Consider the following 27804-nt stretch of genomic DNA (forward strand, 5'->3'; position numbering starts at 1 on the left):
TATTTTGAGGTGTTAATTCTAACTACAGAGGGAAGAAACTAGAATCCTGGAGCGGACACTGGAGCTATATTGTAGGATGCAAGGATGACTCAGCCCGTGCTCAGATCATGGTCTTGCCATACTTGTTTACATTAAAGTTCAGTTGCTATTTTAAGTCTGCACATTTAGTGGAGAAGAAGGTGAGAAAAAAGCAGAGGGAGAAGAATAAAAGCAAAAAGAGGGAGGGTACATTTTAAAACGCAACAACAACAAAAATACCTGGACCAATCCCTCCTGCTCCGTACGCTGCTCTCTCAGTGGAAGAGCTTGTAATCCTATATTTGCTATATCAAGAGGATTCTTCTATGAGCACAAATTAATAATTTATTCATAGGCTGGAGTCAGCCCGCATTGATTTACTTATGCTGCATTTCTTTTCATTCATAAGCCTTTGCCGGTCCCGAGCTCTCGGAGAGTGACTTGCTGCAGTGCTCCGGCGTGGGAGGAAGCAGCAAACGCGCCTTTATGCACAAGGACGTGCTCCCTCCGACTCGATTCCATGTGGGAGGCTGACCGAGAGCCGGGGCTGGCCCCGGGAAGCCGCTGCCGGGCGATGCTCCCCGGGCAGGCGCCGCCGCTCCGCTCCCTCCGCCCGGTGCGGCGCCGCGGCCGGGATGCTCCGGGCACCGCACGGCGCTGAGCTCCGAGCAGCCTTCGCCTCTCCGGGCTGTGTGACAGACAGACTGACAGACAGGTGCTCGTCATGCAGCCGTGCCCTGCCTGAATCGCTCTCCGGTGGGTGTGCACGGCCCCACGCCCCCGCCCCTGCCAGCCCTGCCGAGCCCTCCCAAGCTCAGCCCCCGGCAATGTGCAGCGCTCTCTTCTCGCCTTCCTGGAAGGGCTCAACTACACTTTCAGCTCCTCCAGACTTTCTCTGCTTTTGCCGTACCCTCCCTCTGGTCCAGCTCCTCCTGTGCCTGCCTTTCTGTGTCGGCGCTATCCCGTTAAAAGGCTGCTGCTCCTGCTCCTCTGAACCAGTGCTCGGGCTGCCTTGATCTGGGATGAAGGCTGGAGGTTATCGGCGAGGGAAAGGAGAACTCTAGGCAGCTTTCCATTTGCAAAGTGAGCAGTAATTGCAAGAAGACAGCCTCCCCAGCTGGAATCAATAGTCTGCTTTCTTGCTGCTAAGGGCACTTTGGAGCAGCAGTAGGTCACTGAAGTAACTTCAGCACACTGCTGACTGCGGAGTTGTAAAGAACTACATGCAAGTGGCTGCAGTAGTGCTGGAAAACGCTTTGCTGTTACCAGGGACACAATAGTTTTCAAGTCATTAGAGCTTCGATTCTGGTCCGCTCCTTCCATTACACAGAGAGGGTCATTCTTTGGAGGAATGAGGATGGAGCTGTGAATTTTTCTTTTCCAGCGTTCCAGTGTCCCCTTCTAGTGGAAGGGGGTTAAAGTGGGAGAAAAGAAGCTTTTAGAAACAAATCCCCACTGCTGCTTAACTCAGCTTCACTTGAATTTCCCCAAACCTTTCCAGGCACAGAGAGGCACAATGCCAGAGAACCTGAATCTTCTTCGGGCTTTTGGGGGCTTTTTCTTTATCTTCTGGACAGCTTTTAACACAGCCTTAGTGGATGTGGTTGGATCGGAGCAGCAGATCCCCTTGTCAGTGTAAGTGCTTTCGTGCTATTCCTCTCAGGACCATGCTCAAGGATGAGAACTTGGCTGCTCAAGTTCTCCTGTTTTTGTATTGCAGATATTTGGCTGGTTCAGGGCACCTTTGCTCCTCTGTCAGCTGTGTTTAAAGTGGTTGTCTCCAGGCGCTTGGCACTATGATTTTATTGTAGGAGCATGTGTTGGTGGAGTATGTGGCCACTGAGTTTTAAGTGCTTGTATTTACTGAAACTGATGCAGTTAACACTTGCTCATGTGGGAATTTATCGTTCAGAACTGTTTTGCCATTTTATCTGCTCTTTTCCTTTCAATGGATATATGTCATGTTGTGCCAAAGCACGTTTTTGTACAAGTTAATTCCTTAAATTTTAATGGTTCGGGTTGGTAGTTTCATATCAGAGGCCTTACCCTTAGCACAGGGTCTGGTTTGTGCTTATACTTGTACAGCTTCTCTGATCTTTTGCTGTGCTCAGGTTCCTTAGTGAGCTCTCTAATGCAAAATTGCTCGTATCCTTCTGAGTGCAGCTGAAGCTGTTACAGTCTCTGTTGCTAGCTCTGACATGTGTATTACATTTCTTCCTGTCTCATTTTTTTCTTCACAGTGTAAAGCTCTGGGCCTCAGCATTTGGTGGAGAGATCAAATCTATTGCAGCCAAATACTCAGGTTCCCAGCTCCTACAGAAGGTAAGGATTTCTTTGGTTGTAATAAGGAAGGTTTTAAGAGAGAAAATGGAGGCAGATTTAATTTTTTAAATGAACAGGAAAGGAGTGCTGTGCATGCTTTTGTCCAAGATCTATTTTTGTATTGCATACTAGTCCCTGATGACTCTTTGCATCGCACTGCACTATCTGTAGAGTCCTTGCTTAACCTGATATTTTTCTGTTGGAATGACTTTTTTTTTTTCCATTGGAAAGTAAACTCCAACACTTATTTCTTGTAGCCTAGGCTTCAGCCCAGGTTGCGGGTGTTTAGTCTGGTTGCTGCATTGTGATGATGATGATGTTTCTGAGCAGAAACAGCTGTTTCTTATGAAAGATGCTAACTTCATTCAAGGAGCAGAATTAGTGCATATTGTATGATTTTCACCCTGGGCTCTATGTACACAATGCACTGTATCAGGAGAAGGCGGCTGCACTGTTGTTTGTCATCTCTGCAGTTTTTACAATGCCATTATTCCCCCAATCATCTTAACCCAGTGCTGAGATGTATTACATCATTACAGATAAGAGGAATGAATGTGGTTATCTTCTTGCTCAGCTGCACAGCTGGGTAATAAGGTGGTGAAGTATAGCAAAAACTTGAGAAATTGGTGTAAGTCTACATAATTGGGACAGAGGGTAATGAAAAAGCAGATTTGAGTATTAGGTATAAATCAAGGACTCTGTTTAATTTAAATATGCAACCTATAGTAAACTTCTGTATCGTGGACAGTTTATTTTTACAACAGTTGCAAAAAAAAATGAGAGACTAAGAGGAATATGTTAGACTGAGACTGCTATTTTTGGGCATTTAACATCTGATTCTCAAAATGCAATATGTAAATGGGAAAACATTGAGACATTCACTGATCAAAAACCACTCATTCAACCCATATATTAAATTTCTGCTGAATTTTTGTAGACATGATTTTTAGTTCTGAGTAACACTAATTTTATTTTTTGTCTGATTGCGAAGGAAATTATTCCTTGAGCTTTTAGCATTTATTTCGAAAGGCTTATATATGTGTGAAATTATGTAACTGTACGTGCAGCAGCTGAAATAAAAAGCTTGTGCTATCCTTTAAAATGAAAGTAAGTGGCTTTAGTAATTACTAAAGACATATGAGTTCTTTAGGAGGTTGTCTTTTCAGATCTGTATACCCAGGACTGTAGGACATGAATTTTACTAAGCGAAAATACTGAGCTATGAAGAACCAAAATATTTGCCGTCTCTTACTGCCTTTCAAGGCCTTTAAATGGCTTCACTTCAATATGCTGGGCAAACTTTAATTTTATTGTGAAAATCTGGCCACTCAATATTTATTATACTTCCAGCTCACATTCTTTAAAGTCTGTGTAGTCTTACGTTGTCACTGTTATTTACAAACACCTTAAATTCATAAAGAAGACGCAACTTCCATTTTTTATTAGTTTTTAATCAAGTGTTATTAAAAAGTGTTTTTTTTTTTTTTATTGGGCCATAACAAACAAGTATCTTTATTTAACTTTGGAGCTCTTCCATGTGCAGCCATTTCTGCGCAAAAATGGCTTTGGAAATGAAACGTGCCCAGTCCTGAGCCCAACGTTTGCTAGGAGAATATGAATGTACCCTGTGTGGCAATCATGCTAAAACCCACAAAGAGTCGGTATGGAATCCTTAATCCTCCTTCTCTTCCTCATAGTAGATGCTGCTGTCATCCCTTCTGTGATGTATTTTTTCCCTCTCAAGTAGCAAGATTGGTTCCTATTGGTTGTTATAATTGTAGGTAATTGGAAGCTATTCATTTTACCTTTTCATCAGCATCCTTTCTCTTTCACTAACCAGTCTGTGCTCCTGTTTTTGAAGGTGGACAGTTTGTGTTCTTTCAAAGCTATTTTGTTTTTCTTTCTTGCTTGTATTATATTTCCTTATTTAATGAAAGAGAAAAGAAAAAAAATGCAGGTTTGGCAGGTATTTAGAGCATTTATTCCTCTGTCACATGTATTATTTTTTTCTTCCTTCTGGTTACAGTAGTTTTTAAAAGATGTCTGTTGCTTTTTCTTTTATTTAGAATTCTAAAATGTCTCTGTCTATTTAAGCTTGCTGTATCCTGGTGTTGATTGTGGCAAATGAGCCTGGATGACAGATGACTTTAGCATGTACTTTTTTGTATGGTTATAAAGTATATTTTTTCTATAAGCTTGTGTGAATAGAAACATACCAAACTTCAAGGTCTGCAAGTATTTTCAACATGCAAAGTCAGTGACAGAGGTTGTCACAACAGTTAAGGAGGTGATAGCACAGGAGGGCTCTAAATACAAATGCCTTTTTTTCCCACCCCCTCCCTCCCCACTAGCCAGGCATCAAGAATATGTTTGGTATTTACTGTGAGCTCTGGGTGATCAGAATCCATGTCATTTTAAAGTCAAGATTCCACTTTTAGAAGCAGTGAGACTTCTGATATTACCAGAGGAGCCCACATTTCCTGATTATGAATTAAGCATCCTTAAACAAGTGAAGATATAAAAATGTGTGTATGATTATGGATCTGGACAGTATAGATTCCTCAACTGTCAACTGCTTTGGAGTGCCATTTAGCTTAATACAGGCTTGCTAAATGAAAAATTAATGTAAAGGTTACTTGATTCATTCTGTCAGCACACACACTGAGTGCTGCTTTCAAAGGGATGCACTCACAGTCGTGATTGACAGTCTCTGCTGCCCAAATGTTTTGCACATTGAGTCATTTGACCCACACTAAAATTTCATTGAGCAAATTAATTTGTGTGAGATACTCAGTAAAGAAATTTTTTGCCAGTTTACAGTTGCGAATATTGATGGAGTTATTGCAATTCTTAAGGTCTTGCTGTACTGTGAAAATCAAATACGTGACCAGCACTTGTGTTCTCTTGAGCTGGTAAAAAATGTATAAGAATATTTTGGTTGCTTTTTGAAAGTATATTTTTAAATCCACTGCTTCCCATATCTTAATTGAATGTTTCATTATTTTATGTCATTGTGATAATCTTATCCAAGTATTTTTTTCTGCCTCCTAGAAGTATCTGGGATACATGACTTTTCCCAAAACTGACTTTAGATGAAATAAAGATGCTTCAAATTGCTTGGAAAATAATAGTTCAGTAAGTAATTTCAGAAATTATGATGAGGGTTTAAACAAAATTAACATTCAAAAAATGTTCTACGCCTTGCTTTCAAAGAGATGGAACACCATTGAGTGTAAAATAAAACATCCAGTAGCAAACAGGACTGTATTATTCCTAGTTTGTCTGGTTTCTGGAGGCTTTACAGTTGTCATATAGATTTGGAGATACTCCTTGATGCTCTAGAGATGTTCATACTTAGCAAATACTACTGAGGCCCAATAATTAATTTTAATTCTCTCTTAGGTGTTGTTTCTTTTCCTTAGACTGTCAAAAGATATCTGCCTTATTTGAATCCTGACATTTTCAATTTTTTTTCTTTTGTAAACACTCTGAGTTTTGTGGGTCCTGTACTGAATGTGAGAACATAGCCCACTGGCAAAGCCAGGCTTCAAATATATGGGATGCAAAGCAAGGCTTAGGTGCCAGGAACATATTCACTTCAGCTGCTGCAATTAGAGTTTTGGAAAACAGGCTTTGGGGAATGCTGTTGTAATACAGTAAAGCTCTTAAATCAGTGCAGTGTCTGTTTGTGTGAAAGTGCAGCATGGTCTGTGCTTTCTCAGGTTCCTTTTGATGAGACTCTTTAAAAAAAAAATATTCTGAGCTTTGATAATTCTTCATTTCTTCCTGAATTGTCAATATTATTTACTGCAAGTGTAGGAAGGGTGAAAATACCCTTAATTTCTTGGTCCTTCCACAAGGGTTTTTTCCTGACCAGAAGCTTGTTTCAGGCTCCCTGAGATGTTCCTTATGTAAGTTGTCTGCTGGAGCCCTCAGTGTTATGTAAGCCCTGCCTGCCTTGCTCTGAAGCAGGCTGGAGTCTGCATCTGCCTGCTCCTTTCAGCAAATCCTTCATTGTGCTGGGAGCTCTCAAATCATTGTTTTCTCAGAGCAGGTTTTTCAGTCAGGAGAGCATTCCTGTTTTTAAAGATGCAGAATTGCATTTTATCTCCCTGACAAGGATGGGGTGCTGTATCTTAGGAGTTTCTTGCAACTGTGGAAATGTCAGTGCAAAATTAATACAACGGGGTGATTTAGATCAATTAGCATTCAGCTGGTGGATCTGATTCATACAGTACATCTATCTTTAGTTTAAATTGTATAATAGGGACTTAAATTCTTAGGCAAGTTTAGTACAATCATCTTGACATTAATTGCCTTTCTTTTATTCAGCCTTATGTTGGTTTTGGTTTTTGTAGGCTGTTTCTTTTCTCAAGACACTGCATCTACTGCTTGGAAGGAAGGGTCAAGTAGGACTGAGACCTGCAGGTTGAAGGATAGTCATGGACTGACTTTTTGGATGTCAATTTAAACTTTTGCCAGTTGAGCAGTTCGAAAACAGGAAAAAAAAATCAAAAAATAGGGAAAATTATCAATAAAATCTCTCTAGACATATGGCTGTGAATCAAAAAGTACAAAAACCCCATCAAAGGAAATATCACTATCCCCAAAGCCCAAAAACCAAACCAACAGCAACAACCCACCCACCAAACCTGACACCTATCCCAAAGCCCAAATTCAAAACCCCACCAGCCAAGTAAATGTTGTAGACCTTACCAAAAACTGTATTCAGAGTTAATTCATTATAATTTGGACTCCTGAAGTCTGGTTTATATAAAATGTGTCTCTCAGCACTGACTTAAAATCAAACCTTAGAAAATAAAAGAAATATACACCTGAGAATCTTACACCAGTGTAATTCTGTTGATTAATGCAAATGATGTTTTGGAAGTTGCAGAACTTGAATCTCCATCCCCTTTAATTCCTGCAGATCTTTGGGCTACATGAACAATGAGATTATTCTCCATGCTTAGGTACAGAACATTTCAGTGTGCTTTGAAGTATTTTATGTTCTCTGCAGACGTAAAGATGTACATTCTTCTAGATAGATCTTTTAACTTTGGTCAAAATTAAAAAAAATCAAAAACATTGTTATGCTACCAATGTATTTGGTGGGAAAACCTGGTGGGTTCTATGTTAATCTTCAGGTACTATATTGATCTGTAGAGGAAAGAGTCTTATCAAACTTTGAAGACTTTCTTCTTTTCCTCCATAAGAAAAAAACCCCTTGAACTTTTTTTGTAATAAAGTTCTGCCTTTTCTGGAGGTTATTGGAAAATTTTCTTTTTCTTCTATGAAGTCAGAGACTGCACCTTGAATGATCTGTGGTTTGTACTCTCCTCTCCTGTTTGAATAGTCAAATACTTGACTATTCAATATACTTTGAATGTTATGGCAGGAGTAATAATTTTTTGGTGTCGGTGATGGTTTTAAAATGTTAGTCAAATCAGCTTGAATATCAAACCATGTTTTAGATTTCACTTGGTCTAAAAGGGAAGCCATGCTGAATTCATGCTTTGCTTCCTTCAGCACTCTCTATTTTGCAGTCTGTTCTGTGTCTTTCTGGGTTTGAATGTGATCCACTTGTGTTATTGAAAGTACAAAAGTTGTATTGTTAGTATGTATGAGGAATATGAGATGGCTTTACTAAGTTCATGATAAATGCATTACACTTTCTTTAATGTCTTTTAATATGGAAATTATCGAGCAGACAATCCAACTGGAAAACATTAGATCTTGAAAGGAAGAGAATGATAATTCTCTTGCTTAATGCATTTATGGTTGTTTGTTTTCACATCCTGTATTGGAAAATGCTTACGTTTCAAGGTTAAAGGAGCTGCTCTCCATGCAAATTATCTTGCTAGTGAAGGTATGTAGAGCATGAGTAGATGCTGTATTGTAGTGGTGATTCACTCTTAAGTAACTACTAATCAATACTCCACACTTTCAAATGTCATTACTGTTCTGTAGGGCACAGTTTTTTGTTGCTGATAATAAGTCTTAACACATTTTGCAACACAAATTATATATTGATAAGGTAGATAGTATTTCAGTTCCTGTAGAAGCTTCACTGACAGGTTTAATGAAATAGTTAAATTAACTTGTAGTTCTTGTGGAGTTCCATTTTGCTTTTTTTACATATAATGTTTTTGCAAAAATTACATGGATGTTTTCATGATCCTGTTTAGCATCCACGAAGTTAATTTGTGTAAAGCTGTAGTACTTTCTTAGAGTGGGTGATCAAATACTTGCAAGTATTGTATTTAAAAAGGAAGTCTTGGGAAAACCACTTCCTTTAAAATCATAGTTGAAAGAAGCAGATAAGGGTCTTGGTAGCCTTTCCAGAAGTGATTAATTTCAGAGACAAATAATTACTGAAAATATCCTGCCCTCAGGTCTCCCAGGACCTTCCAGGTGAAGTTACCCATGTAATAGATGATAACCAGTACACTGGTTTTAAAGACATGAGGGCATTGTGATTGCTCAAGACACTCCTTCACATGGGAGTGAACAGATTCTGCATCCAGCATACCAAAAAAAAGGGCAATATAAATTTCTCCATATCCATGACAGATGTACAAAAGATGTACTGGTCTTTAAACACAAGAATTAATTTTTTGCTACTATCAATTTATTTGTTTAATTGTTTTTTTTTACTGAGAGAAAACCCTAGAAAAGTGTGAAACTCTTGCAGGTTGGCTGCTCAGACCAGGTTCCTGGCCATTATGTAGACTTTGTTGAACTGCCTGATATTATGAAGATCAGCTAAATCCTTTATTTTGGACTATCATCAATTACAGTAATTGTATTTCTTCTTTGATGTCTGTATCTATGGGCTATTAATCTTTGTGTCTATATCTTCTTAAGGCATAGCTGGGGTGTCCTTCACTCTTCAGAGCAGGAACAGGTTATGAACACAATTGTCAGTGCTGTACGAGGTAGCCAGGCTGGATGAAGACTTGCTGGTTTTCCCCTCCCCTTTTAAGCACACAAACAAATGATCTTATTAAAATATCATTTTACTATAGAGGAATAAATATGTCAGCTATAATAGAATAAACTTTTCCCAAAAAGATGTGTACTGCTCAAATAATCTCTTGTTGGGCTTCACATGACAACCACATGATAAGATATCAACAGGGTGAGCTTTTCAAGATGTTCCTGTGTGTTCTTGTGTTAAATGTAACTATGAAGTCCACAAGGGAGCTTCAGTGGGACTTGTAAGACTCTGGAATGTCCCAGTGAGAAAGAAGGAAAGATCAGATGTAAACTCCTGGTTGATTCCTTATGCACCAGCCATAGGTTCTAGAGCTTTGTTATCAACAATTGATACTTGTTAAAGTTTGTTCTTCACTGTTGTTATTCTTGAGGAGAATTTTCCTGAAGAAGTGTCTGCACTGAAGTTTTGCTTCTTTAGGTGGAGCCTGATAGGTTGGTTGGATGGAGTCTTCAAAGCATCTAAGTTCTTGTAGTGATTCTTCATCAGAAGAGTTTGAGAAGGGATTTCTTCTAACCATGTTTTCTGTCTGTCAAGATTCCTGAAAGAACTGGAAAGAGTTAAATCAATGCATTTCACTGAGGTGATTAAAAAAATTATAAAATCTTAGAAGGTGTTTTCTTTGTCAAAGCATCTGCTCCTACTTGTGTGTTTTGCTTTTACTTTTCTTAACTTGACACGCTTTCTTGTTGTCTTTGTTTCTCTCCCTGTCTCTCTCTGAACCTCCTTATTTATCTTTCATTTTAATCTTTCAGTTTTTAAAGGGGCATATTTTCTAGAGAGAAATGTTTTTTCTGAGCCTGATGCCAAATGTTTTGCATAAATAATTTTATACTACAGGAGGCACTTAGTGATAATTTTTCTATTTATCCATCTGGATTGAGATCTTAGAGCACCAAAGTTAAGGAAGTAAATGATGAAGGAAAAAATTGTTCTCAGGTCTGTTAACAAACAAAACTATAAGGTGGCCTAATCCACATCATAAGATTGGGGGTATAGAGTGAGAAATATGTGTGTAAAATTAATTCAGAATATCAGGGATTAATGCATGGATCCTGTGGATTGTTGATTAGTAAAGGTTCTCATATGTATGACGGACAGTAATTTCCTTGAAGCATCCTCTTAGTTTTTAGGAAAGGGTGGAAGAGCCTCTAGTAGTCTCATAAGATGTTTTTCCTTGGTGCTTTCAAAATGTGGATTTGACAGGCTTCCCTGAATTTTGTGCAGTTGATGATGGATTATATGTCCTGTCGATAACATTCCTCTACAATGTGCAACTTGAGAAGATTTCTAATGCTTAACGTTCTTCTGAACATAGTGGTACTGAATTAAAAAGTTCTAATTATACTCTAAGAATCGACACTTTTGTGTTTGACACTAATGACTCCACAAAACTGGTTCTGGAAAACAACACTCACCACCCCCTCTATACAAAGCCTTCCTGTCTTCCACTGTGGAGCTCTGTTTTTCATTATTTCATATGGAGTAATAAATTCTGGAACAGGATTTAGAAGGTCTTTGAACTCTGATTCCTGTTCAAAGTTGGGTCAAAGCTAAAATCAGTGCAGATTTCTTGGATCTTTGAATTTGATCTTCAAAACCTTCAAGGGCAGCAGTACCACAACCTCTTTGGTTCCAGTGCTTGTCTCTAGTCTGGACAAGCAGTTACTTGAGCTGGAACTTCCCATTTCCATTTGGCTGCTGAGTGTCACTTCTACCTCCCTAAATATTGTTGGTTCATCATCTTCATAATCTCCTGGAATGCATGGAAAGGCACAGCACTTTGTCATGGCAGCACCCCTGAGGTCCCAGTCACAGACAGCATTATGGAATTCTTCAGTTGCTTCATCAGGTCCCAACACTTTTTCTGACCTATTATTTTAGAATAGTTCTCAGTAGCTTTATGGACTCTTAAACTGAGCTCTCTGCTGTTTGATATTCAGATGGGTTTTTACCACTCACAATAGGAATATGTAACTGTTCTCATAATTATGAAGTCTCAAGAGTAATTTCCATTTAGCTGATTGCATGAATAGGAGAAGACTTTTTAATTTGTCGTGGTAACACAGGAATTTATTTTTTAATCTAGGACTAAGACAAGCCATTTAGCTCCCACTTGCTTTATTAGCCATTTCTTTTACTATCTTTATCCCCCCCAGTATCTTAAGTGAACTTAGTGTTGAACAGAAAGAGTCTGTCAGCTGGCAGAAGGTTTTATGTCTTATTGTCTATTTTTACTTTATTCTACAGTAGCTGTCAAGGGATTTCTTTGTGTTTTTATACACAAACAAGGATTCTACTTGTTTTCAAAAAGCGGGATTCAAAATTAGGCAGTCATAATATCTGTAGCCTGTTAAGTAACAGCACAGTGAAAATGCTGATTGGAATGCATTATGAAAACTCTGGTCAGGGCCCCAGCATGCAGTGCTCCTATTGTTCCTCCAGGTCCCATTTTAATACTTGACTATTCAATATACTTTGAAGATTTTGTGTCAAGCTATCTAAAATTGCTAACTTTCAAAAGAAACACAAAAAGAAATCTACATACTACGGGTATTAAAATTTGATGTGTTGGGAACACATCATTGGTCACAAAATTAGATAATTATCTTCTAAAGTAACAAAGCTTCAGAGATAAAAAGCAGGAACATTCAAACTTTGGCTTTACCTTGAAGCTAAATGTCTATCATCTTCTGACAGCTGTATGAAATGTATGAGTACTGAGCTGTTTGGCCATGATGCTATCGTATTACATTAATAGCAATTTTCTCTGATAATGAAAACTGGTAGGAGGCTAAGAGCAAAGCTTTAGATTATGACTTGCAGCCATTGACTATCTGCATCCAGCAGATTTATTACCCCCTATGCACATTGTGCCTTTTATAATGTTTTCTCCAGTTTCTTCATCAAAGTACAACAAGAAAGCTATTATAGATGGCATGAAAGAGAAAAAATCTGGGTACTCACTTCACATTTCAGACATGCACTTGTTACAAACTGCAATGCTGCTTTACAGTAAAAGTGGGGATAATTTCTAGCATCCCTCATGAAACCTTTGAGAGGGAGAGGAGTGTGAATGAAAGAAAACTGGAGAATTTCTGTTGGTCAACACTAATTTTCTACGTATAGATTTATCTGCCCTTTATCCTGGGGCTGTGATAACCTTTTCTTGATGGTCTACTTAAGTCCTGTAATCTTGGTGGCCAAAACTCAGTGTGGTCCTTAAGCACAAAGCTAATTTCACCTGTAATGTCACACAATTCTGGTGCATGTAGTGGTGATAGGATTTCATGGAGAGTGCCAGAAACCTTAAATTGAAAATTGAAAGTGCCAGTGTAACTCCCCTCTCCGCAACTGGAGGCATATTTTCGCAATTTTCTGTATAAAATGGGTTTGGTAATACTTTTTTCCCTCTCAAATTTTAAAACTTTGATATTAGAATTAGAGGCAATGTTTCATTATAGAGAGTTTAGCATTTTGAGAGAATTGGCTGGTGAAGAGCACCCTTAGCATATGGATATGGAAACAGAGGGAAGTGGAATGGAATGGATCAGCTCTGAGAGCTACAAGGCATTAATTTTAACACTCTATTTAAATATAACTGCTTGCACTAATGAGAAGATAAATGTTTTCCTGTAACAGTCCTGAATAACTACAAAATTGATAAAAACTCGCCTTTTCCTGTTGTTGATATTTGGTGTCTGTAGCTGGCAATAAATCTCCATATGGCATTGCACTGGCAAGTGAGATTGAACCTTTTTTGTCAGAGGATGGATTCCTCCTGTGCTTTGAATACAAGGTGATATGCTCTGCTGATATCAGAAAATAATTTTCAAACCTTCTCTTCTTCCCCTTATATTTTTTTCCATGCTGATATTTCTTTCTCATTATACATTTTCCACATAACTACAGTTCTGCACTACTTTTTCCTGTCTAGATCCTTCAGACCTTTCTGACCTATTCTGGTTTTCTTCCAAGTAAGATCCAACCAACAACACTCTCATTAGAGTCAAATTCACAATTGTTAAATGCAGCTAAATTGGGAATTGAGCAATTTTATTTATTATTTTATGAGTGTCTAATTATTTCTGTCTATATTTCAATTACCATAGAAATTTATTTTCGTGTGTTCTTTTTCACTCTGTCTTCTCTTTACTCCCACTGGTTTATAGCCATTGCTTTTTACCTTTGGAAATTTTTGCTATTAATGTAGTTTTTCCAGAAGTTCCTTTAGTGGCTGTAATCACAATACTGCAGTAAGAATCTGGTCACCTGAGAAAATGATGCAGAAATAAAATGAGTAATAGCTCAGTAATACTTTTATACCTAAGAATGGGGGAAGGTTTTGCAAATAAAGCTGTTTTTCTTAAAATCTTTTCATTAAATTATGATGTGTGAATCCTTAAAAGGAAGAATAAATAGATTAGGATCTATTGGTACACTTTATACATTGTGAATGTCATTGGAAAAAGAGGGTGGTTATTTCCCCAGTAACAGCCAATATACTTTGTTGTGCCTTGGAGAGCATGTGCAGGAAATGGGGTAGGAGAATTTCCTCCAAATCCAGAAGAGGGAAATTCTGTCATGGAGAGGGAGGCAAGTTTTGCAGGAAGGATCCAGCATCAGGAGGCTGCTGCAGGCTCAAAAACCAGCCAAAGGTGAGAACAGGGACACATAAAGGTAGCAAATGAAGAGGAATGGAACGCATTGAGGGCAAAGAATCAGAATGAACAATGTTGGTTTCTTCTCTGTATTTTAAGACAGTTGGAGAATAAATACATTTGTATGAAATGCAGGCAATATCTGTATTCTGGTGATAATTTTTGACAAATATATTAAATAAATAACCTATTAAAATACATAAGTCATAGAAGGTCAAGCTGACTTTTTTGCACAAGTATCACATGATTTAAAACTTTAGCCAAGAACTGAAAATAAGAAGAAATTATATGCTAAGGAATGTACATTTCAATTCAGGAAAGGCATCAGAAATTAAACTGGCGTTAGTAATGGTGTAATTCTGATGTTTGTATTTTGCTTCTCAGATGCTTAAAATTGGAATGCTTAAACACTTTTAAAAAATTCTAGTTTGCTTTACTGTTGTCCTTTATTCTGTACAACCCCAGTGTAACAGGAATGCAGTTCAGCTACCTTCATAAATTGGCACTGCTCCTCTCCAGTCCACCTTAAGCACGTTATTAATGTAGATATATATTTGTTCAGTAGAACTTCCTCAGCATTGCAAGATGTCTAGGGAATTTTGTCTGAGAAAGGATGGCAGAACATAGCATGATCCGAGGGACTGGGACCATACTTATGTGTTGGAATAATTCAAATGTTAGTGTATAGTATTATTCATCTAGACCATATTTATCTGATTGCATGCTGCTTATTTATCTTGGTTTATAAATATACAGGAGTTGAATTACTGAAAGCTCTAATTATTCTGAATATAATTTGTCAGACAAAACCAGCTGCTAACTCAGCTCTTCTCAAGAATCTTCAGTAAAATGCACAACCTAAATAATAATGTCTTGGAAAGTACAGAATTCCCATTCTTCCCACAAATCCTCTCTGCCTGTTGGGTACCTTCCTCTCCAGAGTCTAGTAAAAGCCTAGGTTTTTCTGATGTGGCTGAAAGGACAAGAAATCCAGAGCGTTCTGTGGCTTGCATTGCTTGGGCTTCACTCACAGCAAATTTTTTGGCACTGTTTAACCTGTGGTTGGCAGAGATGATTCTTTCCCATCTTGGCTGAAATGTTGATATGTTCATTGTCTAGTGCAGTCATTAAGCTGAATTAAATAGTATTCCTGCTTTCAGAGCCTTCAAAACACCTACAGGTCTAGTCTGCCTCTGACCTGGTGATTAACCTTACGCAATTCAGTTCTGAAATGTCTTCTTCCATGTGTATAAAGATGTGCCAAGTCCTGCTTTCTGTCTACAGTTAAAAATAAATTTTGATGGCAGCTTCTGTGTAAAAATTTGCTTCTGTGGGGTGGGTTTTAATAGGTGTGGTACTCTTTGTTTTGTAAGTGTGGTGGTTTTTTTTTAATAAAAAGGGGTCAAATATCACAAGCAAGTATACATGAATGATTGATCTAGCTGACTGAACAGGTGAATTATCTGTAACTTTGCATATATAACAATGCTGTCAAAAAAGAAGAACCATCTATATGGCATTTATAGCATCTGTTTCCAAAGGCTTGAATGAAAACAAGATGCGTGCAGGATTAATGTTATTATTTCAGTCTCGTTTGGAAGTAAACTAATTAGCACAGCATTTGAATGCTCAGCAGTTCAGGGTCGATTGAGGCCAGAGCAGATGGGAGTCACTTCTCTTGTGGATGTCTGTGGCATCTCTGCAGCACCTTGTGCCTGAAGCGAGCTTGGTTTTGGGTAGCTTTTAATGAAAAGTTCTTGCCTAAAGTGTTGTGTACCTCAGTTTTTGTCAAAGAATAGCAGATTCTCTGTTGAGGGTCTAGGGCTAAAATCATCACTGCTGATGAGAAGTGATGTAAAGAAGAAAAGTGAAAGGAAGAATAGCTGGTGACATGCAGGTAGTTAAGCCAGAAAAAAATTCCACATATATCTAGAATATATGAGCAGGTCTTCACCTACTGTGACTGTATGCTGCCTTGCAAGCATTTAAACCAGTTCTTGAAATGCTGAGTTTTGTATAAATTGTAAAAGGATTGGATCTACAATCAGGTAGTTTTCTTTTTTATTCACAAGAGTCATACACAGTAATGAGACTGTTATCTGTAATGAAACTGTATTCTCTTGGAAAAGAGGGGGAGAACATTTGAGGGGGCAATGTTCTTCAGACTAGAAAAATGTTATGGTTTAAATATGAAGAGTAATTATAAATCTTCTTGATGGCTTCACATAAGTCGAGCTGTAATTTATTTCACTGCAAATGGGTATGTACTTTGCTGATTTCTACTTTTTCTCCTCGGTGGGTAGGAGGTTAGAATTGAAAGACGGCTTTTGTTTCCTTGTTTAATTGCCTAAAAGGAAAAGTGACTGGAATAGAATCCCATTTCTTGTAGTGGAACAATAAAATGAGATTCTCTCACCTACTGATTTCAAAATATGCACTTTTTAATTCTGTTCATTGCTTCCCACAGGAGCTGGCAATCCTTCTGTGACAACCAGCTCTTCTCTGTCCTTGTATCACATATAAAGAATTGCTTTTTTCCCTTTTTAATGAGTGGCTTGATATACAACATGTCTTTTGCCTTAAGCATTTATTTCCATTCTCCTTTCTAATACATTTAATTTCCTTCCCCCCACAATTGTCTGTCCTTGCTTCAGACTTCTGATATTATTTGATAATTCACTTTTTCATAGTACAGTTTATTTAATTCTGTTTTCAGGTTCACTCTTGTGTATTAACTTAAATTTTTTAGTATGTATACACATATAGTAAAGCTGTTAGTACCTTCTCAGCTCTTGGAAATACTCCAATACCTATCTCTGAAGAAATATCAAAGCTAACCTTGATGTACATAAAATCCTTCTGGGGCTGGTGACTCCACCACTTCCCTGGGCAGCCTGTGCCAGTGCTTGACCACCCTTTTAGTGATGAAATTTTTCCTAATATCCAATCCAAACCTCCCCTAGTGCAACTTGAGGCTGTTTCCTTTTGCCCTATGACTTGATAACATGGGCCTCTCTGTCTCTGCCAGTGTCATTCAGCCTCTTAAATTCAGCCCCTTGGTTTTGACTGCATTTAGTCTATAACTTCTCCTTGGTCGTGGAATGTGATTTTGTCTGGAAAGTGTAAATTATTCTCTGCTAGTTCATTGTGCATGAAACAGCTCAAGGTCATGATTTGCTATTGTTGCAGAAAGAAACTGATTTACTTGGCTGTTTCTTAATGGCCGCCACCTTCATTTAAGAGAGAGAGACACTGTTGAAAGGATTTTACAACTGCAGGCTAAATACTCTGCTATAAAGGGGTAACAAATAACATTTTTGTAGTTTTATGCCTCTTTTTTTGACTGCATATTCAAAATTCCATTTTTGAGACTATTTACCTGTTCCATCTTAACTTTTCTCTCACTGCTGTTGATAGATTTTACAAGATATGTTATATATATATATGTACATAACCATATGCCATCCTTAAAAAACAAAACTCCCCAAAATCTTGGAAAACCTTGTATTACATTTGACTATTATGTAGCTGTATGAAGCATTATGAGGTTTGGTAAAAAAAGATATAGAACCATTTGAATACACCTTATTGTATGAGTTGGTGAAATTTATCACTAATGAGCTACATACTGTGTTGTCTATTCTTTGTTTACTGTGTCTAAATAGTCCTTAAAAATCATATAGTAGAATTGTGATATGATTCCAAGTCTTGATAAGGTTTACCTTGATAAGGGTAAACTTTTTAATTTTTGTAATGTGGTTATCTAGGAGAACAAGAAAAAGGCTGATAAGAAAAAAACCACCTGTACAGATTCCCCCCTCTGCCATGTATTCATTATACATTCAAGGATTGCTCTACCTGTGCAGAGATAAAAATACCCAAGCGCTGCAGCAAGGTGTTGTATTGCAGCTGGTGTTTGTCCAGGCATTAAAAAACCCTTCCTTACTCTGGTTTTCTGAAATGTGGAGAAAATGTGAACAGAGACTTACTTTGTTGTGCTACAGAAGTATTAACAGTTTTTTATTCTGAATTAGAGAGGTAAAGGAGGAGGGCAGTAGGTGAAGATGGATACCATTGTTAATTGTCCTGAACAAGCCAAGTCTCTTGTCTGATGTTCTAAGAACAGGATTTAATTGTTGTTTGGGTGGTTTTTTTGGTAAGATACTGTCTGAATTCTTTCTTGACCCTTGAAAGAAACAAATCCTTTCTGTATAAAAGTATCCTTTGCAACTTCTTTGCCATAAAGTTGCTGTATACTTGTCAATGAACAATAGGAAGAATGAGAGTTAAAAAGGAGCAACAACCCCAAGGACATCTGATTTGCCCAGAGCATGCTGTAAATGAGATCTTAGCTTTACCTACTTATTTTTGGTGTGTGTGTGTCTTTTGTTTGAGGTTTATTTTTGCTTTACCCAAAGTTTTAGAAGGACAAAATAACAATTTGCTACTTAAACCATGTACATGCAGTCCCATGTAGAAGTGGTATTTCAGTAGTGCTTGGCTACTGTCTAGGGAGCTGCATAGCCCAGAGCTGCTGCACTGTCAGGTGCTCAGGAGCAAAGAGCACTAAAAACTCAATCAATGGTATATTTTGGGGGGAGGGTGTGGTATAGGTATAAAAAGCTCTCACTTTGTTTGATGCAGTTAAACAAATTCAAAGTAAACCAGAAAATTGTTGAGGAAACTTGATTTGTGGAATCATCTTATTTCTAAGGTTGGCTGTGTAGCTGACATCTCGAGGGAAAATAGTGGAAAAGAAAAGAGCAGGACATGAAGGAGTTTGTAGGTTGGCCTGGGAGCCTGGTGTAGAGGCAGATGTGTCATGGTGTCTGTGTCTTGCCCCAAATCTGCTGAGCTGCCTTCTGAAGAGCCTTTGCCACAAATGCTTTTGAAACAGAATATAAAGCAACAGCTTAATGGGAAGCAATTCTTGACTAAAACTTTAATAAAATTAAAATTTTAATCAAAGGGGGATTTTTTAATGATGTTTCCCATATTTTTTGATGTGTGATGTGTGCTGCCTATTGTGTGTCAGACATGTAGACAAGTGTGTTTCTGAACATCACTGTTGTTTGGGTACTTATTTCCTCAGCTTTTCTGTTCTGGAACTGGGAATGGCAGCACAGTAAGACAACAGTAGGTGTTTATCCCTTTGTCTAGGCATAGTTCTGCCTTCTTTTTTTTCACTCTCACCAAAGGTAAATGTATTCCTCTTTAAAACAATTGGCTTTTAGTTAGTTGGTTGATACTAAAAGATAAACTGCAGAAGTGCCAGAGGGTATTAAGTCACACGGGGAATCTTAGTTGTACTGGCTAATAGGAATCTTCGGGGTGCAGCTCTCAGTCCAGACCACACCTTTGTCTATGAGCAGATCCTTCCTGGACACTTCATTAAGTTTTTAACCCTTCCTACCTGGAGTCAAATTAATGACAAACCCCTCCCCTTACCCCCTTACTTCAGCCTTGCTTCTCTGTGGGTGAGCTGTCTGAAAAGTTCCTGTATTCAGATTCCACTCTCTTATGTGTTTCTCTGCTGAGCCTTTCTCATCTGGGTGGAATAACAATAAATAGATACTTATTAACAGACAAATTAGAACAACTGAAACCAGGCAAAATATTGCTTTCTACACTCTGATCAATATTTCATTTGCTGCCATTTTATTAATCTGTTTGGGCTGCTGAGGATAATTTGCCCTTCTCCTTCAGCTAAGCAGATACAAATTTTCAGGCAAATGATTCCACCCTTCAGAAGGATCTCTTTAACCAGTGCCATGTGCAAGCCAGAATTTTTAGATGCTCTATCTCAACTTTTAGAAATAAACCCTTCAGCATTCCTGCAGTTGCCTAAACATTTTGTATCTATGACATATGCTTAAAAACCAAAAATTTCCTGTTTTACACAATAAACTTGGTCAACACAGAAAAACCAACCAAATCTCATGAAACTCTTGTCTTTCTGGGATTTATTACCATTAAGAATAATTAAAACCCCTTGAGGATATTCAGTTAAGCTTTGACTCTTGGTATGCCTCTGTCCTGAGGAATGCTGAGCCTAATGTGGAAATTTTTGGACTCCATCTCATTTCATGTGTTATGGGTACTTCATTTCATCAAGTCAGGAGAACCATTTTGATCTCCTGATGCTCTGCCACGAGGCAAGGTGTTTCTAGGAAGTGTTACCTGTTACACTGTTATAGCAGACAAAAAAAGACTTATGGGATCCATAATAAGATTTTATTAGCTTGACCTAAAAACTATTTAGTAGTTTTTCTTCCCCTTTGTGACAATTTCTGTAATAGGGATCAGGAAAAGTGTCAGTTTTTCACTGTGGAAATGGTAAAGCAATTACACACACCTTTAAGGCATTGTATTTTGAAGTTTTAGGTTTAATGCAGGACTTTCTTCTAAGCTTAAAAAATGGGAAGGGATTTCAGAAATGTTTTGATAATGGTCTGGGATTTTTCTGTGGAACTTTTTTCTTGCGTTTACTGTTTTTTGTCACAGGATGGCAGCATGAGTAAGACCCTAAGAAGGTATAGCAGGGAGGCCTTTTTGATGTATTTTAAAGATTTCTACACGGTTAGATTTGTTGCCCTTCAGAGGGAGACGTCAGCTATAATTTTGCATCCTAAAGACTGATTACCTAAGTTTGCAATGGTAGCACATCATCTTATGATCTGGAGAGCAAATTATGAAGGCATGGAGGGGATAAGCTTCTCATTTGAAAGATAAAATTTCCATTCAGATCAGGCTTTTGAATAGGATTGACTTTTATACACTGGCCTTTTATTTTCCAGATTAGAATCCAGGGTTCATTTTAGCATGCTTCTATATGACTTGGAATTTTTTTTCCTTTTTGTTACTGGACCAACAACTTTTGGCTTGTCAGAGTATTTCACAGAACATATACTTGAGGCTGAACCAAATGCTTGGATCCCTAAACCCTGATGCATCTTAGCTATTAGAACTTTGTAGGCCAAATCCATTTTTAAAATGAATTATTTGATCATTGGTTTAACCAGGTCCTGGGGAAGATCTCTCACAAAGTGACTGGTTTTGCAAGGCACCTGCTACTGCTAGACATGCCCCTGTCAAGTGCAGTGATTGTGTCTCAAATGTCTCATCTGGAAAAGCACTGGTTTTTCAGATTAAGTGGTTCTTGAACGCATACATGTGTTCTGATTCGTACAAAATTATGGATTGATTTTCTTGCCATCCGTTGCCTTTATCCTCAAAACTGTTTGCTTCAGAAGGTAGAATACAAAAGGAGGAAACCCAACTTCTACTCATGACCTAATGCTTTTACACTTTATTTTTGTTACTCAAATCTAAGCTATCCAAATTTTACAGCCTTAGTTTCCTGTGAATTACATTTTCTGATAGTTTTGTGTCCTGTCCACTGTTGTATTTAGGAGCTTTATAACTGAAGATTCAGACTTTCAATACTTGTTCCAACACCGAAAGATATAAAGAAAAATATTTTCTTACTGAAAACTCTCTGCATGGTAGACTGAATTCTTCACCCTCTTTCCATAGATTAATTCAATACAAAGATCCTAGGATGTATCTTCATGACCAAGTGCTAAGCCTTGGAAGTTTATGGCTTGGGTACAGAGAGCAGTTTGGGTTCAGATAAGAAGCAAAGAATTTGTCTGAAATAAACCCAGTATTAGCCATCATATTTACACAACTTATAGCTGTTAGTAATAAATGCAGGATGGTGAGAGACAATAGATTACTTATTCAATTTTTTTCTGTAGGAACAAGAATTGTTATTATAGGGCATTTTCAATAGAAAGGGGGATTACAAGAAGAGGGAGGATGAGGTTTGGGTGGTACATGTGCTCACGTTTCACTTGGTGTGGTTCTGAGTATGTAATCTCTCTTTCCCTGCAGACTTCTTTCATATTGCCACTTAATTTGCCACTGCAGATAATTCTGTTATAAACCACTTAGAGTTGTCATATGCTCTCACATAATGCTATGTCAACCACAAAGCCAACAATGTCTTTGATCACTTCTGTGGTGTTTATTAGTCACTTTCCTTTCAGGAATTTCTGGGCCCTTTTGAAAGCTTCAAAGAATTCTGCTCCAATCCTGCATCAAACCAAGACACCCTTCAGATGAAGAGGGCTCTGCATTATCCCTGCAGATGCCATTGGTGCTGGTTCTTAGTCTACAGAGGAGTTCATGAACAGCAGTGTAGTAGTGCTTTTCTGCCACTGCTGGGGAGCTGAACAAACTTCTGCTGTAGTGCTCCCAGCTGCCAGTAATTTTAGAGGCTTTAAGTATAATGCTCACTATGCAGATTTACATTTACAAATTCTATTACTTTGTCCATTTTATTCTGTGAGTGGTTCACGTCCTTCCTATTCATTTTCCTGTTCGAGTGTTATTTCAGCTCTAATTTGTTTGACATTCTTGGTAGTAGTATATTTGTATTCACAGAAAAGCATGTGAACAATTTCATCTATTGATGCTGTACAATGTGCCTATTAGATATACAAGTAGCAGTTGAATATATCCCCCGACCATTGTTAGGCCTCTTCAAATGATAATGTGCCCACGTTCCTCTGTGAGGCTGATGCAGCATAAGAATGAGTCTGCAATCTTCAAGGACTCTATGTTGTGCTAGCAGTGACCAGAAATTGAAAGTAATTACTTCCATTACTTATGCAGTGAACAGCAGGGAATATGTGTACTTTCATTACGTTCATTAGTTTTACTTGTAGATTGCAGCCATTAGGAAATCACAGCGTTGAGTTCACCTGGCTCAGCTGGGGAGCTCATCCTGTTCCCGTGGTGGCATCATGAGCAGAAGTAGTGAAGAGTTCTGGGTCATTCTCCAGATATTTCCACGTGAAGTGTGGAATCAGCCAGAAAGTGACTTCTAAAATCTCTAGTTATTCCATACCAGCTCCTTCACTAAAAATGCCTTTGTAGAGTGATACTTATTATGCAATGATAAAAATATATACACAAATCTTCTTATTGGCCTCTTTTTACAGAGTTATTTCTGCATATTTGGAAGAAGTATGAGCATAAGGAGATTTGCTTTCAATATCCCAGGAAAGAGAAATTATGCTTATTTTGTCCTTTTTGCTTAAAGGTTCTAATAGTAATAAGTGAAATTACATAAAGGGATCTCTGTGTAGCATAACTAGAGAGCTGTCAAGTCCATGTTCTAAGATCCCCTTGAAGGCAAGAATTAAGAATGACAACTTGTTAACATTTATTTCCTGAGCTGAATTTTAGGCAAGTCTACGTGTTTTACAGAGGCAACTGTATAGAACAGTGAGCATGTGGGTGTTCTCAGCAGGATCACAGTGTGCTGCTACCAGCAATCTCACTGAAAAATAGTAATGAACCAAGAAGGAAAACAAGTATCTGCTAGTAATGTATATGCTAGTGAATGAGCTGCTTGATAGAAATAGCTCAAATACATCACAGCTGCAAAATGGAGCAAGATCCTCCCAAATGGAATGTTAACCGGGCAGCTTCTTTGGGCTTGTGTGGCTTCTCACTCTGCAGAGAGAACTGGGGAAAGTCATGATACAGAGTTCTTGAAATGTCTGCTTTGACGTGGTTCTGGCTTAATGCATTCAATAGATAAGATGAACTAAATAGAGAAGGCAAGCTCATGGGTGGCTGAATGTGGGACTTTGTCACGCTATTTTGGCGTGGCAGCATTTTTGAAGCATTTATGGACTTCAAGAAATAAAGTAGGAATCATGTGACTTCTTAGTGTCAGGTTTTTGAATTTTCTGTCAAACTCAGAATTTGCTTGAGCAAAAAGTTATTTGGTTTGAATTGCTGAAACAGCATGCTCAGCTAGTCATAAAAAATATGAATGGTGCAGTAGGTCCTTGCTGTGCTGTTGAGGATGGTAGCACTGGATTGCCATCTCTGAAAACTACTGCATAAATGCTCCAAAGTGTAGAGGTGAATGCAAGTTCTGTGCACGAATAGAGTCTGTACTGACCATCTTTTATTGCAAAGGGCAAACCCAAGGTTGGAAAAGTTGCTTCTTGGTACCGTGTGTGTCTGTGTGTCCCAAGGACCACTGGCAGGGCTCTTTTATAGTGTTTGCTCACCCATACATCCTATGAGGGATTGCAGCATTCAATTGTTATACTTTGCACTCAATACCATTAATCTGAAGTGTGATATTTAACTCATTCTGGGTTATTAGCTGCTAACCTTGAAAACCAGTGAATGAAAAATGAAAAGTATCCTGATGTCAAGCATTATGTCTTGAAAATGCAGTGCCTGGATTCAGTAATTTTCATTCACAACAGAAAGGAGACAGTGCTAGCTCAAGTATTAGTTTAGATCACCTGTTATGTAGTAAACAAAATAAATGGTAATATCATACAATTTGGGAGCTTGAAGGGACTGCCTTCCCCACTTTTTTCTTCTCTCATCCTCACACACATCAAGACACTGGGGTTTAGTTAGCAAGTGGATCTTCCCCCACACACTCACCATTTTCTTTGTTTATCATAGTATTGTAGCTTGGATTCTGGAAATTAAATGTTTACTGAATTCCATCAGGCTGTTAGGAGAAGGAATATTGACTCTTATGATTGTTGCTTAGTTATGGGTACAGTAGAATTTGACATTGTCATTATCAACCTTCAAAATGTTCTTAGGAAAGAATAAATTAGGGTTATGTGCACCTGACATGCCTATTGATTCAAAGCATGCTGGGTAATTCTGATAAGATAATTGATTTCCTAATATGGCTGATAATTGAAAAAGGGAACCCTTCAAACAGATGGGCTTTGCATTACAAGAAGTGATTTACTATGTTTTTATGTTTTTGATTTTTTTATGTTTTAGGATTTTAATTATTTTACACTTCTATATTTTCAACGTAAGATTTTCTGAGTTTTTTATTTAAATCTAGGGGTTGGTTTTGGAGTTTAAATTTGGAGTTATGATTATTTTTGGTTTAAAAATAAAACTTTGGATTTAACAGGTCTTGTGTTTTCTTTATTTGCAGTTTAATTTCTCTCAAACTGTGTAATGCCTTTCACATAATTTAAATTCATGAGTTCTGAAACTCATGATCATGTGAACCTTTCAGTTACAGGGTTTATAATTGTACTGGAATAATTGCATAAAGGAGTAGTGACTCTGAGCTTATAGTCTTTCAATATGTGAGAAAAAAGTAATGCTTAAAGAGCAAGGGGGGGTTGTTTTGTTCCTCTATTTGGAACAAAGAAAATGCATTCTCTCATGCATTTAGGAAATGTAATATGAGAAGTTGATGTATGGTGGCACATCCCACACCTCCTCCCATTATTTCTATCCCTCATGAGAATGCATTTTCTTGGCTACTCCTTGTCATTATGTACTCTGTTTTGAGACAGAAAAATAGAAAATCTCTTGGCTGGTGTTATGGCAGTGATTTCAGTTAGTGGACACCAGCTTCAGCTGGAAGGATTTTGTAAAAGTTATTTATTTAGGGTTATTATATTTTTTCCTTATCTATTTAGTGGATATGGGCACATTAATGTTTATAAAGTGCTTTCTGAAAATTGAGGGAAGGTGTTTGAAAAGCATAAAGCAGAGCCTTTCTCCTGTTCTCTGCCATAGTCTTCAAAAGGGATTAAACTTAAAAGCAGTCTGGTAGGATCAGTTCTGGGAAAGCAGCACAGTGTTTCAGCATATTTCACATGGCTCAGAACTGGGGAGAGGCTTTTCAAATCAGTTGTACTTGCAGAGCCCCAGGCTTAGCCATATTTGCTGTCTTTTGTACCAAGCCATAAAGTTTTCTTTCACCATGGATAGTTGACATACTATTTCATGTTTTTGGATATAAGAAGAGTCACTTATCACTAATAACTAAACTCCAGCTTTTCACAAAATGTCATTCTCTTGAAAAGTTGCCTCTAATGGATATCATACCACTTCTGTAAAGCAATTTTTTTTGTTTCTGAGTGCATTCTATCCTCATAGAATAGCCTGATGGTTGGAGGGGCTGAGAAACCCCCCAGGATGACCAGTGAGTTTTTACTGTTTTCCCTCTTTGCAAAGAAGCTTTTGGTGTGCTCTTGGCCTAGCCTTGTGTTCGTGATAGATCAAGTTAGTGGTGGAAGTGTTTTCAAGTGGGACTAAATTTAGAGAATATTTTATGCAGGATATTATGGGAAGAAAACTGATTTTGAAGGACAGGGTTGAGATTTCTAAAACTCACCCCCAAACCCCCCATTCTGGGGGAGTATAAAGAAGGAAACTGATTGGAAAAACTTTCCCCTTCAGGATTCCTCCTTGCCATGAAGTCAGAGCCCTTCCAGGATAGGCTCTACGGGAGGAAAAGAGGTTTTCACACGATAGTTATTGGTAAACACAAAGAAACATGACTCTAGCATTGGAGATGGATGGCTGCAGAATACAGGAAATGTTCCTTGAAATTGCAGGGCAGAAGACAGACTGTTCATTTGGGTTATCCTGTTTGTTGGTGTTCTTCACTTGCTAGTGGAATCTATTCTTTCTCAAAATACTTATAAATTTTTAAGAAAGGTGTGTGATACAGTGGTTGAGCTATGTTGCTATAGCAATTTAAATGGTTTGGATATCTGAGGAAAATATTGTAATAATTGTAGATGGTGCTGGGCAAACTTTAATGCAAGCAACTTTTCTATGGTGCAGATAACTCTGCCAGGGATAAGTTTGCAAAGAGGTATTTCTGTGGTTTCTCTTTAAGATGGAAAGAGCTTTGAAGGCACTTTAGTAGTATTTCCTAAAACTTATCTTGCATCTCTTGGGAATTTGTCCCAAAATATTATTCTTCTCCAAAATATAGTTACACTACTTTATCCTATTTTTGTTCTTTGTGTTGCATATCAGAAACTGATAAAACTTGCAGTGTTTGATTAAAATGAGAAAGTCTTTGCTAGGGCAAAAGCTGTTTAAACATTTAATGGTATGTGTGCCGAGAATGCTGCAGCTGAAACATCTGAGAACTCTTACCAGGGCATCAGGTTGAGACTTTGAGAAGCCCTGCACAATTTAAATAATTCTGAGGACAATCACTTGTTATTTTGTTTTTGCCCTTCTTAAACCAAACTGTTTCTGTTTGAAAAAGAAAATGTGTTGATTTTCCTTTTTTTTTAGTCACTTGGTGTAATGTTTTCATTTTTTTTCCCTTAGATTTTAACATGTAATTTCTGGCAAAGAGCAGGGAAGTGTCCATGGTGCTGGCACACCAGTGCAGCTTGAAGCAGCAGTTACCCAGAGCTGCTGTTTTCAGACTTACATCTCTAGCTGTAGCAGCCATTGAATTTGAGTGGTACTGTGGAAATACAGCACTGCTTGCACAAATCAGGCATTCTGTATTCAGCCATAATCATAGTGCTTTTGTCCTGCTCTGGTCCCAGCTTCATATCATCAGTTCTTCTTATTTCTTCTTTATTGTCTGCTCTAGAAGTGAGATCCATTCAGATGTTGACCATGTGCAGAAAAGAATCAGGCTTATTTTATGTAATATTTTAAATCCTTTCCTATTTTTCTGGATTCAAGATATGCCTCTATAGAAATGGAAATAAGGCCTAGCAACTGAGTGGTGTTGTGGAGTGAGTTCCATCAGCTGCATGAGTAAGTGAATGAAAAGATGAAAGAATTTGAAATGAGCTTAAAAATATCTCTTCCTATTACTTTGTCCCTTCTAATTTTTGAAACCTGTCATATTTTATATTTAAAAATTGAATTTAATCAGGACTTTTCCTTAGGATGGTATATTTTAGTGGATTCTTAAATTTGAAAGCTTTAAAAGGGAAGCGGTTTTCTTTTGTGAGCTTA

At 37.9% G+C, this 27804-nt stretch overlaps 1 protein-coding gene across 5 annotated transcripts in view; it reads left to right on the plus strand.

Moving 5' to 3' along the window:
• Positions 1–288: 288 nt before the first annotated feature.
• Positions 289–27804, plus strand: part of CACNA2D3 (calcium voltage-gated channel auxiliary subunit alpha2delta 3) — a 388669-nt gene continuing 361153 nt past the window's right edge. For 4 of the 5 annotated variants that reach the window (XM_036390972.2, XM_036390973.2, XM_036390974.2 and 1 more), the window contains exons 1-2: positions 305–1653; positions 2259–2340. In XM_036390972.2, coding sequence (XP_036246865.1) covers positions 1535–1653; positions 2259–2340 — 201 coding nt within the window. In that variant the 5' untranslated portion in view covers positions 305–1534. Of the gene's footprint in view, positions 1654–2258; positions 2341–27804 lie in introns of all 5 variants that reach the window. The other variant, XR_004981053.2, reaches the window with a different exon arrangement.

Source organism: Molothrus ater, chromosome 11 (genome assembly GCF_012460135.2).
Source record: "Molothrus ater isolate BHLD 08-10-18 breed brown headed cowbird chromosome 11, BPBGC_Mater_1.1, whole genome shotgun sequence".
Lineage (NCBI taxonomy): Eukaryota > Metazoa > Chordata > Aves > Passeriformes > Icteridae > Molothrus > Molothrus ater.